Source organism: Gopherus evgoodei, chromosome 1 (assembly GCF_007399415.2).
Source record: "Gopherus evgoodei ecotype Sinaloan lineage chromosome 1, rGopEvg1_v1.p, whole genome shotgun sequence".
Classification (NCBI taxonomy): domain Eukaryota; kingdom Metazoa; phylum Chordata; order Testudines; family Testudinidae; genus Gopherus; species Gopherus evgoodei.
In genome coordinates, this window is record NC_044322.1 from 76072387 (window position 1) to 76088047 (window position 15661).

General features: G+C 37.2%; 1 protein-coding gene across 1 annotated transcript in view; it reads right to left on the minus strand.

Annotated features, from left to right (window-relative positions):
* Positions 1-505: 505 nt before the first annotated feature.
* The window catches only part of DIS3 (DIS3 homolog, exosome endoribonuclease and 3'-5' exoribonuclease), a 30217-nt gene continuing 15061 nt past the window's right edge, over positions 506-15661 (minus strand). Inside the window, 13 exon segments of the mRNA XM_030566434.1 lie at positions 506-836; positions 2157-2279; positions 2839-2997; positions 3589-3757; positions 5201-5415; positions 7537-7693; positions 8900-8986; positions 9948-10075; positions 10747-10831; positions 10930-10994; positions 11949-12050; positions 14221-14267; positions 14270-14336. Of these exon segments, the coding sequence (XP_030422294.1) occupies positions 750-836; positions 2157-2279; positions 2839-2997; positions 3589-3757; positions 5201-5415; positions 7537-7693; positions 8900-8986; positions 9948-10075; positions 10747-10831; positions 10930-10994; positions 11949-12050; positions 14221-14267; positions 14270-14336 (1491 nt within the window). The 3' untranslated portion in view covers positions 506-749.

Below are 15661 nucleotides of genomic sequence, written 5' to 3' on the forward strand. Positions count from 1 at the left end.
AGGAGTTCGGTGTTGCAACATCTAACTGCCCTTTTAGCCCTTAATGCTCGGAAGCAGGGGAGGAAGTGTTAGCACATGGCAGGGGAGGAGGCAGAAGAGAACATTTCCTCCTCCATTGTGCCTGGGCTACTGCTGGGTCCTAGCACCTCACCAATTTCACACTTATTTTTCTCAATCTTTTCAGCCACACTAATTGGGGAATCTTTCAATCCTCTCCTGTTATTGAGCAGTAAAAACATTTCAATTTGAAGTGCAATATTGGTGTAACTTTAACAGCATAATTTAGACCTTATACTTCTGCAGACTCCTCCTGAGTGGAACTGTACCAATACGCTACTAATGCGATCAGAAATATCAGAAGTAATATTCAGAGGACCAGGTGATTAAGAAAACAGCTAAGATTTGTGTAATGGACAATAATTTACTTTATCAAATCGCTACAAGTCACTGTCCTTTGATTTCCCACTTCTGGTATAATAATAATGAACTCTGCCGGGAATGTTCCTTCATTGTACATGAGTATTTATTTTCATCTGCAATATGAACACATTGAAATATTTGTTTTAAGAACTATTACAAACACTTGGGTGCACAAGAGATGAAATAAAAATGCAAATAGTTTTAAAATTATTAAAAAATATCATTTAAAAAGTAAATTTTAAAAAGTTGTATGAAATCTTGAAGTGTACAAATTTCCTCTTCAAACACAAAATACGTAACACTTGAATTTATTAGATGCTTGAATGCAGCTATTTTTTCAGCTTCTTCTTCTTTTTCTCTGGTTCACTGTTAGTGCTCAGCTCTGCAGTCTGATTTGGAATATCACTTCCCAGTATCTATCACAAAGGGAGAAAAAAATATCAGAAAAAGGTTAAAGCAAACATTTAGTTTTTGCTTTCTTGTCAAAAATATAAATGAGAGACGAGATGGCTCTAAAACAATTAACCAAAGTTACATGTAGGTATGTATGCAGACAACATCTGACATTTCAGTGGAATGAGTATCTCTGACAGTAGGTATGAAGATAAAGTCTAAGTCACCATATAAATGTCATGATGTTGCTACAGCAAATCACAATGCAAAGTGAGGTAGAAATTATTAAGAGCAAGGACAAAGACTAGGACCAAAAGTAATTATAAATAAAGTCTTGTATTGGCAGAGTTCAAAGATCAGGATAATCTAAAATTTTAGAAACAGATTAATCATTTTCCTAAAATAATCCAAAACATAAATGATTATATACTCAGGAATGGAAAGAGACTCCAATTAACATTTACTTATATTGTTTTTAATTCACATTTGTCTACTATTTATCACTTCAATCTCTAAAAATTGGAAATAGCTGAATGCAAATATACAATCCCTTATTGGTGGTTTCAGAGCTCCTGTCATCATGTAAAATTTGTCAGCTAGCCTGAGGTACAAAGAGATGGAATACAGGTGTCTTACATGCACGGGGGAAGAGGCCAAGATCTATAGACTTGATGCTAACTGCTAGTACTAGACTAGCTTATAGTTTACAACATGGTATTTCTGTATGAAATACTTATGAAATTTATTCTAGGCAAGATAGCTGGGCATATACAGAAGTTGCTGTGAAAAGGAACAGCCATTTCTGTACCAAGTTTATGATTCTTAGTAAACCAATAGTTGCACGGGCTAAAACTTGTCATTTTGCCCATAGAATTTTAAATTAACATTATATTTACGTAGTAATGTATTTCTCAATCTGGAAAAGGACCCTCAAACTAATGTCAACAGGCATGTTAACTGCATCTCTTTTAGAGAGTCAATTACAAGTTTATGGTCTGTGGGCTGGGGCTTTGAAGTTCAAGTCAGATATTACTTCTGATCGACCAGTGGAATTCTCACTGGTGGGACAAGGTGCTTTGTGGAAGTGAAATTTACTTTAGAACCCCTTCTTAAATACCTTAATTTTAAAAATATATGTCTCCTGCAGCATGTAGAAGCGACTTTTTAAAAAGGCACTGAAGTCAGATTTGTTTTTGTTAAAAGTAGATGTGACTTGTGTTATTGCAACCTCCTAATAAATAGAAATAATGTTTTTTTAAGAAGTTAAATATTAAGTTACCTATGCAATAGTTTTAAGACACCTGAATTATATGTTGCTTTGCATTGTAAAGCCTGTGCCTTACCTTGGGTTCTACCAGCGCCATACGAATTTTCTGGTGTTGGATGTTGGAAGCATCTAACATGACGTTCACTTTAACCTTGTCAAATGGATAAAACGTTGTATTTTCCACTGTAAGTGAAGGTACCTGGAATGTGTCAAAATTTTTACAACATGGAACTTTATATCTGAATACTTGAGGCTTACAATTCATCCCCAATATCTTAGCTCTCTTATTTTTGCTACCAACTATATATTTTCCCAGTTTATAACAGGCACCATTCACAACTCCTAATGCTCACACAAACGACATGCATCAAAGAAGTTTCCCTGTAGTTTTAATAATTCTTAAAGATAAGCCTAAAAATATGCTAATTAAGAGAGAACACTGACCGTCCAAAGTATCAACTAAATTAAAAAAAAAATCAAAAAAAAAAATCAAAAGCGAGCTCAAAATAATTATTCTATAGCTGGATTTCATTAAGAATTAATGAATGCTGTTCTCTCTCAGAACCTTCTGTATTTAAAAACTTGCACACAAGGAGTATGAAGATGAATTGCTGTTACTACAGATTAGTTTATAACTTTAAGTATACAATCTCTTATGCCAATTCCCTGCATGTAACTACTGGAATACTGATTTTAGATTGTGCCCCGTTATCAAATGAAAAACCAAAATAAAAATAAAATCCCCTTAAATATTGTACCTCATCATTGTAACTGAGGTTTGGTTTTGGTTTGTCTTTTTCTTCAAAGAAGACAGTTCCTTCTAAACCATATTTGGGAATTAGAACCACAATTGCATTCTTTCTTACAAATAAAATATACGCCTCTTCATTCACTACTCCTGTGTTTTTGAAGAACAACTGTAAGAGAGATGAATCAATGAGGATAAAAACAAAATGTTTAGGCGGTGAAAAGTTTTACTAAAAACTGATGTTATAATGGCTTGTTATGAAGACAATTATCAAACAATCACAAGTAAAGCATGTTCATACTATTCATTCAGATGGTGTAATTAATTAAAGTATCTGGCTATAGTTCACAACTTTTTGCTATTTAGCTGCTGTAGTTGGGTTCAGATAATCCTGGGCTCAATGTCAAGGTCTTTTAAATTTAAAATGTATTTATAAACTTTTTAAAAACACATTACAGTAGTGTATACGGTATTTTTAAAAACAAAAGTAGTACCAGGGAGTCCTTGAGGTACCTTATCTATTATTCTAGATAAAATTAAGATGTTCTTTAGAAGCAGCACTCTAATGCTGAGTATAGTCTCTTTAGAAAAGAGAAGTTTTCAAGGCCTGTAACCATTCCTTCCATGCTTCAGACTTGACTTGTATGTTATTGCCCTGCACAGTACACCAAAATATTACCTACAGAGATGTAGCTCTTATTACAAATGTTCACTCTTTCCAACAGTTTGAAAAGCATGACCCCATCTCAAAACTACTTACCTGGGTATGGAATGCAACTGATGCTCTCTGTGCGTACTGAGCCATTTTATGTCGGTAGTTGAGATTTTTACATAGGTCTGCTAGTTTATGTTTATCTGTAAGTTCTGGGTAAGTACTGTCTGCGTTTATAGCCACTGCCAACAGTCGATGTACTATTATATCAGCATACCTGCACGGATGAGATAAAAATCACTAACAGAAGTCTGAGCCAACATATCAGAATGTACTCATTTTTTGGAAGTTTCTGAATCTCATGTTATTTGTATGAATGAAATTACTCAAGTTTTTTAAAAAAGTTTATCCCAGACAAGGGACTTTATTGAACTGGCGTTATGGTTGTTTGCAGTCAATAAGCAACTCTATAAAAGATCGATAAGCAACTCTATAAAAAGGACATCGCTTTACTGAACAGAACTGTTCCCTGTGTGAATTCAAGATTATATTTGCTTATTTTAGTGACAAAAAATCTGCTGCAGAGCCAGCACGGTGATGCAAGATTACTTTCCAATTTCTACATCAACAGAATTCTTTACTATGTTCCACCTGCAGACTTTTTATTATTAGTGATGTGTAAACCAGAAACACAGACTTTCAAATTCAAGGGGGAGTCTGCACACTGGCAGTTGAGCCATAGTTTTTTTTTCTTTTGTCAGTTGAGCAAATTTAAATGTAGAATGATTGATTCACCATAGAATGCCAATGCAATTTTTAACAATTTTCAGAACACAACTGAACTCGATTATGTATGAAATTACGGCAGGGCAATAACTTTTGCTTAACACAAAAAGATACCCAGTTTGGCTACTGACATATTATTCTTGGACTTTTAACAGTTTTACAATTTACCAACAGTTATACATATGTATTCCACAGGAATTTCAATTATCTATATACAACACATTTGCCTTAAATATACATCTAGGGAGTAAAGATAAGCACAGGTAGTTTCCATAAAACTTAGATCCACCTGTATGTCAGGGAAATCATAAAAATAAGCTCTTTTAAAAAACACATACATTGGAATTACCCTCTTACATTCACATTTGGTTTTCACATCACATTGTCACTTAAGCCAATAGTAAGTTACTTGCTTCCCTGTGTAACGTACAGATTCAATGTCATTTACTAAGTTAATGTTAAATTAAGGTTACGTTTTATATACGTAAATCAATCCCTCTCAAAATATTATTTTACACCCAAATTCTGCAGCAGAGCTCCTACATGGCAATGATTAACCAGATTCTGCTGCAGGTTCTTTTTGGCATGTCTCATCTTAAATAGACATAAAAAATGTGCTTTTATACACCAGAATCATGTATTAAGGATATATTGCTTTCCACTTAGAATACAGAAACAGTCCTATTTTATGGAATGTATGACTGAAATCAGAATACTGGGCCTGATGTCATGGGAAAGAGTTACAGCAAACCTAGGAACCCAGGAGTCAGACCAAGATTACAGGAGCACTGCACAAGTCATCCTTTTCAAATATAAATCAAAAGAACTACAATGAAATGTTGTTAATTATGAGGCATGATACAATACGTAAAGTAGTTTTAATGCATTCATCACTCTCGCTTTTTTCCTTTGAAAGTTCCATAAAGTAAATTACCTTCTGATGGGTGAAGTAAAATGTGTATAAATAGGTGATGCTAAGCCATAGTGATGAAAATCATTATCCATTCCAGAGCAAAAGTACACAGCTTGCATCATGCAGCGAGTAGCCAAGATTCGCAATAGCGTATTTAGATATGGGAATTCAGGAGATTCAGCTTTGTCTAAAGTGTCAGCTAGAGCCTTTGCTGAATCAGTCTTAATTTCCAAATTCTGTAAGAAAAAAAGGCCAGTTATATTATTGTCAAATCCTTAAAAATTTTCAAAGCCATATGAAGGAATTTAACAGCATCATCTTAGCACTTCCAAACTTATCAGGTACGTGCTGCCCCACATACTGCATCTCAGTGGCTCTCAAAGTTATTTGATCGTGCCCCCCTTCTTTGTGTCTGTAGTAGTTTACGACACCCCCCGGTCCTCAGCCAGCAGCTGCTGCTCTCTGACGACCCCGCTCTGAAGGCAGAGCAGAGAGCAGTGGCTGCTGGCCAGGCATCCAGCTCTGAAGGCAGGGGCGTCATCAGCATCAGTTGAGAAGGGTGACATAGTATGGTATTGCCATCCCTACTTCTCCCCTGCTGCAGGTGGCAGTGCTGCCTTCAGAGCTGGGTGCCCAACCAGCAGCTGCCGCTCTCCAGCTGGCCAGCTCTGAATCTGTGCAATAAGTTTTCTTTTTTCCTAAAACTTGTCTCACACACCCAGAACACATTCCACGCCTCCCTACCCCCCAGTTTAAGAACTTCTGTCACATCTGATAAATCACCTAAGAAGTGCTGACAATCTGATAAGATGTCAATACCTTAAAGAACAGTACAGTTCTGCACATGGACTTTGACGGGCCAGCAGCAAAGAGCTAAAAGCCAACAGTCTAACAATTCAGCAAAATGTCAGATCTAATTAGCAGGGTAGCAGAGGGAGGGTGGAGGAAATGACTGTTAAAATTAATCATTTTATGATTTCTTTTTCATTTCTTCATTCAACAATGATTGAAGGTGAGATGCAGGGAAAAAAAAAGAAAAAAAACAGGAGAAAGATAAGTTTGCTCAGTTTTAAAGAGAGTTTCTTCAAGTGCCAATCCTACAAATCCAAGCAGCTCTCCAAATCAAAGGGGGGCTCTTTTCTTCTAGAACATCAACACCACTAGTAAAGATTCTCCAGGTCAAATTATGTCCTCAGTGGTGATGCTGTAAATGGATCTTTGTAAACATGAGTGTTGATGATACAAGGCATAACAAATTCCAACTCATTGTTCCATTGCATTATTGGTTTTACCAGGCAAACAGTAGTTTAAAATTTTAGCTACTATACTAGATAAACAGGACTCTCAATACACACACAGATCAAATCCACTGGGAAAAAATGGTATTTTGACAGTCATTTTTCAGATTAGAAACACAAAAATCATCCCAATTTTACAGCTAAGGAGTGACTTATCCAAGACCATGCCAAGTCAGGGGCAGAACTTTCATCACGAAAGAAATTGTGCACGGCCTCTAGAAAGTAGTAACTTTTTTAAGAAGTTCAATCCGAAAGGGGCACAAAGGTGTACCTAAGATAGACAGACAGAAAAAGATTGAAGTTCAACTTCTCTTTAATGAAAGGCAACAACTTTTTAGTTAATTCCAATCTTAACTCATCCCGCTGATCTAAGTGTTACACAAGAACATGTAACTTTAAGATTAGTTGTTTTGGCATTCATAGAATATCAGGATTGGAAGAGACCTCAGGAGGTCATCTAGTGCAACCCCCGCTCAAAGCAGGATGAATTCCCAGACAGATGATTTTTGCCCCAGATCCCTCAAGGATTGAACTCTCAATCCTGGGATTAGCAGGCCAATGCTCAAACCACTAAGCTATCCCTCCCCCGACCTCAGTTTGTGTTCAAACATGACCAGTCAGTGGTTTAAATACTATGCTTATTTCTAGATTCCAACAGCCATATTTGTTTTCAGACCCCATTAACTACAGGTCACTGACACTCCCTTTAAGGAAATACAAAATACATTAACCAGCATAAATGATATAAAATACAACACAACACAATTATCTTAAAGAGAGCTCTTAGACTAAGAGGGAAAAACAGCCTTCCACAAGATATAAAAGATTTAAGGTTGTATTGTTTCCTTCATTCAAAAAAAGGTATTTGACAAATGGGTTGGTGGAACAAAGCACAGACTAAATGCTGCAGGGCCAAGTTGGATTTAAAAACACAACAGAATACACAAAATAATGGAATTTTGGAATTTAAGTGGCCCACTAGAGAAAGGTCTACACAGCAGAAAAGCAAAGAATAGGCCTTTATTTAGAATTACTTTATTCTAAAATGTTAAGACTTACCTTGGACTTCGCTGCCTTCACAAGGATGTCATAATTTGATGGAGGAGGAGCCGGGTGTTTCCGGAGCAAGGCATATTCTGAGAATTCCTTATGAATTTTTTTTGCTACGGAGATATTGGCAAGCAACATAAACTCTTCAACCATGGAATTGGTTTCTCTGTCAACAGGAAACATTTTGCACTGTTAGAAGAATACTTAAATTTTTGATTTGCTTAAGCACTCAATAAAGAAGTCTTTTTACTACTTCTGATAAGATTCCAAAACTGAGTCTAGTAAACTAGCAATTTGGAACATTTATACAAACATAAGTAGACAAAAATCGTAAAATATGTAATGACAAACATATATTTACACAGGTCCAAAAAGGAAGTAGAGACAGAAGCAAAAAGTTATACTAAATCAATCCTACAATTTACCTGAGGGGAAGAATGGGGAGAAAAATCACAACAATAAGTCCGTAAATCAGATCACCATGGCATTGCTTTATTCAGCACTTACTCAGAAGGGAAATCGCTGGATGAGCCACTTTACATTTTCTTAATATAATTGTTCCAATATTCAAGCACACTATACATAAAAAAACTCATTTGCACATATGTGCACCTATGCAAAATAAGTTGAGAAGATCTAATGGAGTTAAAAAATTTTTTAAATTTGACTCAAAGGTTGGGCTGGGCTTAAAGGGAAAACAAGGAGCTGGCTACACAGATAAGCTTGGTTCCCCCCTTCCCAAAAGTCTCTTGGTAGCACTATGTCCTACATTAACATAAAGTGTCTCGGGATCATTGTGCATGTATATAAATGCTGTGTGTCTGCCCAGATCTGTCTCCCAGTGTGCCCACCCCATGCTCTGTCCTCCCTTGGCCCCCAAACTTCAGGCCAAGGAGGGAGCTGGTAGGGATCCCTCTGCTTCATCTCCACATGCTCCAGGATTCTGGGGAAGGGATTCTCCATTTGCTTCCTGTATGTGCAGCATGGAAGCTGGACTCTACCCTCTCATTCCCCTGCTCACTGCGTTTCAGTTGGTACTGCCTCTGCCTTTCAGCAGGCAAACTGAGCTCTTATCTTTGTTCATCAACTGTTAGGTAGCCCCACAAGAGATTGACGGGGAGTGCTGAGCCTGCCATTAACACTAATGTTAGACACTCAGGATTTGAAAATTTTGTTCTAAGTTCGTAAAAAGTAAGATATCAATTTGAAATATTACTAGGGACCCACTCTGATTTACATATTCCATAGACTTAGGAAATTCATAGAAATCATACAATCATCTAGGATTAACTGACCAAACTTAAGTGGACTCTACAAATGCACTATTCAATAAACAAAACAACTCCTCCTACCAGAAACCCATAACACATACTTCAGCTCTTTGGTCTGCAAATCAATAGGATCATGAGTTTCACTATCCATATGGAAACGAACTTCGGGTGAGGAAAGTGTTAAAGCCCTGAAAGACAATAAACAGAACAAAATAATCACGTGTTACAGCAAAAAGTACTGGAAGGTTCAGTTTAAGTAGTCTGAACAATTACACTGCTTGACTTTGATATAAGTCAAGCAAGTGCAACTCATTTCTATTAACAGGAGTTAGGGGTGCTTGGCATCTCTGAGGATCAGCCCCAAACCAAAATGTTACTGCACTTCTATGGGTATGTCTACACTTCAATCTAGGGGTGTGATTTCCAACTCAAGGAGACATACTCGCACTAGTGTGCTAAAGACAGACTGTAGTTACAACAGTGGAAGGAGTTAGCAGCCCCAAGTGTATGCCCATCAGAGATGCTAGTACATACTCGGGGCAAGCTAGCACATGTCTCTTCAAACTGGGAATTACATCCTCAGCTTGAAGTATGCACACATTCCTCTTGCAGGGATAAAGAAAAGTTAACATTCCTAAATATGCACCTACTTGAGGCGACTGAATATTGTAAGATGAAAGCTGGAAACAAAACCCCTCCTTTATAAGTTTCTTGTACATTAAAGTATTGCAAATGATACCCAGCAGTCTGCTACAGCTCAGGTTGTTTCAGTTTTAGTTAGAACCTCAATTCTCTAAGTGGTTTCCCCCCCACCCTATAGAAACTTTCTGGCATTCCTTTAACTCAAAAACAAGTCTAAACAGTAAGTGGCTATGCTTTAAAATATAATTGGCTTGCTATACAAATCTTATGACAAATACCTATTGCAAACTTACAAAAGAAAATTAAAAAGTTAAATATACTTGGAGAACTTAAAATAACTACCTTATATATAGTCTATATTACTTTAAAATGGCAATCTAGCACTGATCTTTGAAATGTTACATTGGCTGGTGCAGACTAACACCAAGCAGCATGATATAGTTGGACAGATTTAAAACAACTAAACAGATGAGACCATGAAATTAAAACCAATTTGAACAAATTTACCCATTATCAACTCTTCTCTTCTTCAGAATTTTTGCTAATTTATTTAGTCCACGCAAACTAGTAGTAATATTATCTTTCATGTTTGCAGAATCAATTCTCATCTGTGCTTCAGCATATGTAAGGGATGCCTTGAAAAGAAAAACAATGTGACAATACCACATACAACTGAGTATTGAACAGCAAAATGTTCTTCCCTCTGTTGAAAATACAAGCCACAGTTCATTGTCAAAGTATGCTGAAAACCGGCACAAACAAGGAAATCATAATCCCAAAGACCACCACTCAACACTGAATTTACCTCATCATCCTCAAGTGTTCTGAGACTAACACAACAGAAAACACATCTACAGATGCACAAAATTTGGCTTTTGCACTGTACTTTTTAATGTCTCAGAGACATGTCAGCTCTGATTTTCAGACGTGCTGGCCACTTGCAACTCCCATTGATTGTACAAGGAGTTACGGGTGCTTGACACATCTGAAAATCAGGCCCATTATTGACATACATTTATGAACGTATATCAGGCCAAAACGTATAGGAAGAGAAATGCAACCCCTTGTTTATTTGCCTTAATATGTTGATTCAGGCAAGGCATTTATTTTGACTTTATTTAAAAAGTCATTTTCTAATTATAAAATGAAATAAAAACTTGGAAAAAAGAAAAGGAGTAATGAAAAGAAGGAAAAAAACCCTCCTATATATTCAGTCTCTGGATCCTTAGGACATTCAGTTTCCAGTACAGTTTATCCAGGTTGTTTTTATAAGCATTACAATAATATTTTAATACACATAACTAACCTTGGAATTAATAACACTCTTGGTAAATCTGGTTTTTAAAATTTCAGCATTGTGGTTCATTTCCCATATACATGAAAATGCAAACCTAAAAAAAAAAAAAAAAAAGAATCAACCAAAGTTAAAAACATGGAAAACATCTGGAGCTACTTGGACAAGATCTAAATATGGATTAGGTACAAATACCTGTCCACGTTGGATCTCAAAGAGCATAAATTGGAGCTAAGCAACTCTGGAACCATATCAATCCTCTGTAAGACAAGGGATAAACAAACTATTTAGTAATATATACAGTTTTACCTAGATAAGTTAGAGACTTCTTTCCATCTCAAATCATATGACAATAAAATATTTAACAGCAAGAAAATATTGGTTCTAAGCTTTTATTAAATGGCTCTTCCAGCTGGCATTAATCTCATCATGAAAAATACAAAATAGTTTTTTTCAGATATATAAGAAAAAGGAACACACAACTTCAGAAGAAACTTATTGCTTCTGAGTGGAATCTAACAGGTGTCAGTTTTTGTAACAGCTCTTTCTACAGTAGCTATTATTGAAAAGAAATGGTGGTTCACAAGAAATATACTGCTGCAAGCAGGGCAAAAACAGATGGCGCTGAATTGGGCACAGACATCTGTAAGATGGAGCCTCTGTAGGCTAAAAGAGATTCTGCAACGAGAAAATTGAGCAGACACCACAGCTTTGAGCTCTTGTTGCCTATGACTGCCACATCACTGTATTACTTTAGGATTCCCTACTTGTGCCAATTGTTCTGCTGTAACTACCAATTACTGTGTCAGCTCTACCCTGGCTGACTGATGACCAGTAAGTGAAGGGACTATAACTCTGATGTTTAACAGTGATCTGCAAATTACAATGAGATTAATACCCCAGAGTCAGAAGTATGTAGGATACCTCTCTTAATCCTGCTATTTGGGACACATAGTATATGCAACATACTTCTAAAGTGATGTATTTCTTATTGTGATTTAGAGAGAACCCTTAGAATGATCTACAGTCCTGCTCTATTGGACGACTCTCGATACAATGTGTGTTTAATTCAACACTTTATCTCCAAACTGAACAAAAGGGAGGCCTTTAGACTGCACTTAATTTGGATAATGATATGTCTCCATCTCCTCCAAATAAAATGTTAGCAACAACATTCCACCAAAACAAGAAAGCTCTGCGAAAAGAACATTTACTTTTTCACATAGATATACGGTTGTCCCTCTTTTTGCTGACTCTTGGTCCAAAGCGTTTCCTGGTCGAATAAAATGGCTGACGTCTGCAATATGTACACCAACCTTCAAAGAAATAGAACATGACTTTCGGCATATCACATTGTATGCATTTTATGGACTGAAGCAGTGATTCTTGAATTTTAAGCAGACATTCACAATATGAAAGACCCTTTGTATTTTTCATCTCTCTTCACAATCCCATTTCCCTGCAGCAACTAGTGCAACTGATTACATCAGGGATCTGCAACCTTTGGCACGTGGTCCACCAGCGTAAGCATGGTTTGTTTACCTGCAGTGTCCACAGGTTCGGCCGATTGCGGCTCCCATTGGCCGTGGTTTGCCGCTCCAAGCCAATGGGGGCGGCCAGAAGTGGCGGACAGCACATCCCTTGGCCATCCCTTCCCACAGTCCCCATTGGCCTGGGACGGCAAATCGCGGCCAGTGGGAGCCGCGATCGGCCGAACCTGCAGACAACTGGTGCTTACCCTGGCGGGCTGTGTGCCAAAGGTTGCCAATCCCTGGATTACATGAACAAGTAACATTCATTTAATTTCACTTTAAAGTGATGTTTACAGTAGATACAACATTGGGGTGCACATCGATTGTCTAGGTGAGAGACTTTACATTTATTGGGATGGTCACTGTCCTTGTTGCTTGCAGCCCCCACTGCTCTATTCCCTCTCCAAGCCAAATTGCAATTTGGTTTTGTCATCCTCCATGTTTGCTAGCCCTACAATTTTGGTCTTATCTGCTATTATCGTCACAAGCTAATATATACCAAACACACAATCAACTAGTTGTGAGGTTTTATGAGCAACTCAAAAAAACCCCCGAACAACCCCCACCTTCCCAACCTTTGTAAAAATCCCTCAGAATCCTAGACTGGGCTACTGGTTTGAATATAACACATGGAAAATGGGAATAGCAAATTTTATATATGCACAACATTGTGGTAAAAATTAAACTTTTCAAATTTCCTGAAATACAGGCTTGGTTTCTCAACATTAACGTTAACTAGTATAATATTTCACTTTTTTTTTTTTTTTAAAAGACACCAGAGTTCACTAGTGAACCTGTGCTACCTGGATATAAGCACACAGTTTCAGATAACATGGAAAGCTATACACATATGTATGTGCATCTGTATTATGGCCCTCACTCTACAAAGCGATCAGCACTGGAGTCCATCTATGGGATTCTGAATGCAGGATCAGAGCGTACTACTACACATTGGGAGAATTAAAATACTTTATATTGGTGCATGTGCAAAACAACTATATTTCAAATGATCATATCTTTACTAACTGAAACCAATGTTTTTCACACCTAACCCTAGATCTCAGTGAGACTTAATTCTATGCTAAGTGTGTCAAATTTCCACTAACTATTTATTTAATCTGTGCATAACTTAAAGAATAGCCAAACATAAATGGGTCAAAAAAAAAAAAAAAGAAGTAAAAAAAGATGTAAGATCTGTGGGCAGACAGCACACTTGCAAGATTTCAAGCCAAGAGCAGGATTATTGGGAAAATGATGAGTGAACACTGGGGATTGTATCTAAATATGTTTTACAGCCTACTGGCAACCACTTTAAGGACTTGCCGCCACTTAAAATGCCACAGATGCATTGTTGTAGCTTCAGTGTCATAGCGTTTTAGTTGTAGACACTACAGAGTAAGTAAGTAATCCACCTCCCTGATAGCTAGGTTGACGCAAGAATTCTTCTGTCAACCTAGCGCTGTCTGCATGAGGACTTAGATCAGCTTAAATAATGCCGTTCAGTAATATGGATTTTTCACGCTCAATTGACAATTAAACCTACTTAATTTTCTAGTAGAGACCACGCCTAAGAGTCTCGTTGAAACAAACACAGCATTTACTCTAAATGCTGACCATAACACTGCAAATCGCGCACACACATTTCAAATTAAAAAAACAAACAAAACAAAAACAAACAAAAATCTTTTTTGTGACTTTATGTGAGAAGTGACACTTCATCTCAAGAAATATTTTTAAAAATCCTTCTTGTCTACTCAGTCAAATTTCATTTAACATGCTGACATCAGTGGCTCCATTACTGCAACTGATGAAGACAAAAACGTTTTCTAGTGCCACACATTAAAGAGATCTCATTTCAGTTCCTCCTGCCATTACACTGTTAGAGAAAAAGGGGGAGGGGGGGAAATGACAAATAAAAATGACCCATAGATAGAAAAATAAGGGAACAAAATACCTCGAGATTTCCGTTTTCCAGTTCTCTGCAATGTAATGCATCATCATATCAGTACAGCCTGGAGGATCCACGCTACATACACACAGATACCTTAAGTCTTCTCTAAATTTCATGTCCTGAAATTTTAAACAAGGTTTTCAAACATGTTGGAGAAACCAAACTACAAAATGTCATTAGAGGAATGTACTTTGGGGTAAAATTTTCAAAAGCGGGAGCACAGGTCACACTGACTTTCTGTTTAGAAGAGCTTTCTCTTGTATAGAGTTATGTCAAGGTGTACAGGTACTACGGTGATGGACAGAAGAACTATGAGAGAAATTTTACAGCATTTGCTATTTATTGGCAAACAGAAGAAAAAAGACAAAAGCTTTTCATGAACTGAGTCAGCATGGAGTTAGCAAAGGATCAGGAGCTAAGAAATACTGGTTTTGACACTCAGTCCCTCTGAGTGTCAGAGCCAGTATTTTATTTTTGGCTCCTGATCCTCTGCACAGTCCATGCTAACTTGGAGTTCATGGAAAATTTTATGGTTTAGTAGAAAACATATAACCTCTCTGTCTCAGTTTCCCAGTTTTAAAAAAAAGTTGCAAATGAAGATGTGTAATGAATGTAAAATGAGGGATACTATCCCACCTACCTCACAGAGGTTATACAAGGGTCAGTCAATGTTTGTAAAGTGCCTTGATATTTATAAATCCTAAAATAGTCATTTCCCACATTTAAGTTAAATCATTGGAGGAAATGTACTTGGAACTCATTAAACCAAGTTAACTAATTGGTTTTGTATTGAATATGCTTTGAAGATTTATGAGAGTGGCTGAAGCAATCTCATACAGCATAACTCTTGCTAGTGGAATGAAGGGAGGAGTGAGGTAGAAATAATATTTTAAAAATTCTCATTCCAAGAGATGGTAGGTTTGGAAAAGTTCTTCCCCTCCCATCTTATGCTCTGAGATCCCTTTGCCAACAAGATAGAGAAATTTTGTGTCTGGTTTTTGAAGATGATGTGTTAGTCACAGAGCACAGTTAAAACTGGTGTTGTCATAGAGTGACAGTCCCCTTTAAGACGGAGTGTGGTCCAGTGCACTCTATGACTGGATACCTGGTCTGAACTGGTCTAAGGAAAACACCAGGCCCTAATAAGGAAGACGCAGTATAGAGACTGCAGAGAGTGAGAAAAAAGGTCCTACAGCAAAGACCCTGAGATCAAGGGTCAACCCCAGGAGGGACTGAGAATGGCTTACTAAAGCAGGAAGAGCCTATGACACTAGGGCGCTTTGAGACCGTACCTCAGAGAGAAGAAGCTGGCGCCCAGTTTCAGGCAGGGGGTAGATCTTTGTGTGCGCGTGTTTATTTTGAACCATAATGCCAATAAAACCAGTCTCTGAGGAGGGGTATTACTGAACAGAGAGAAAGACTGTGTGGAGCTCAAAAGAAGCCC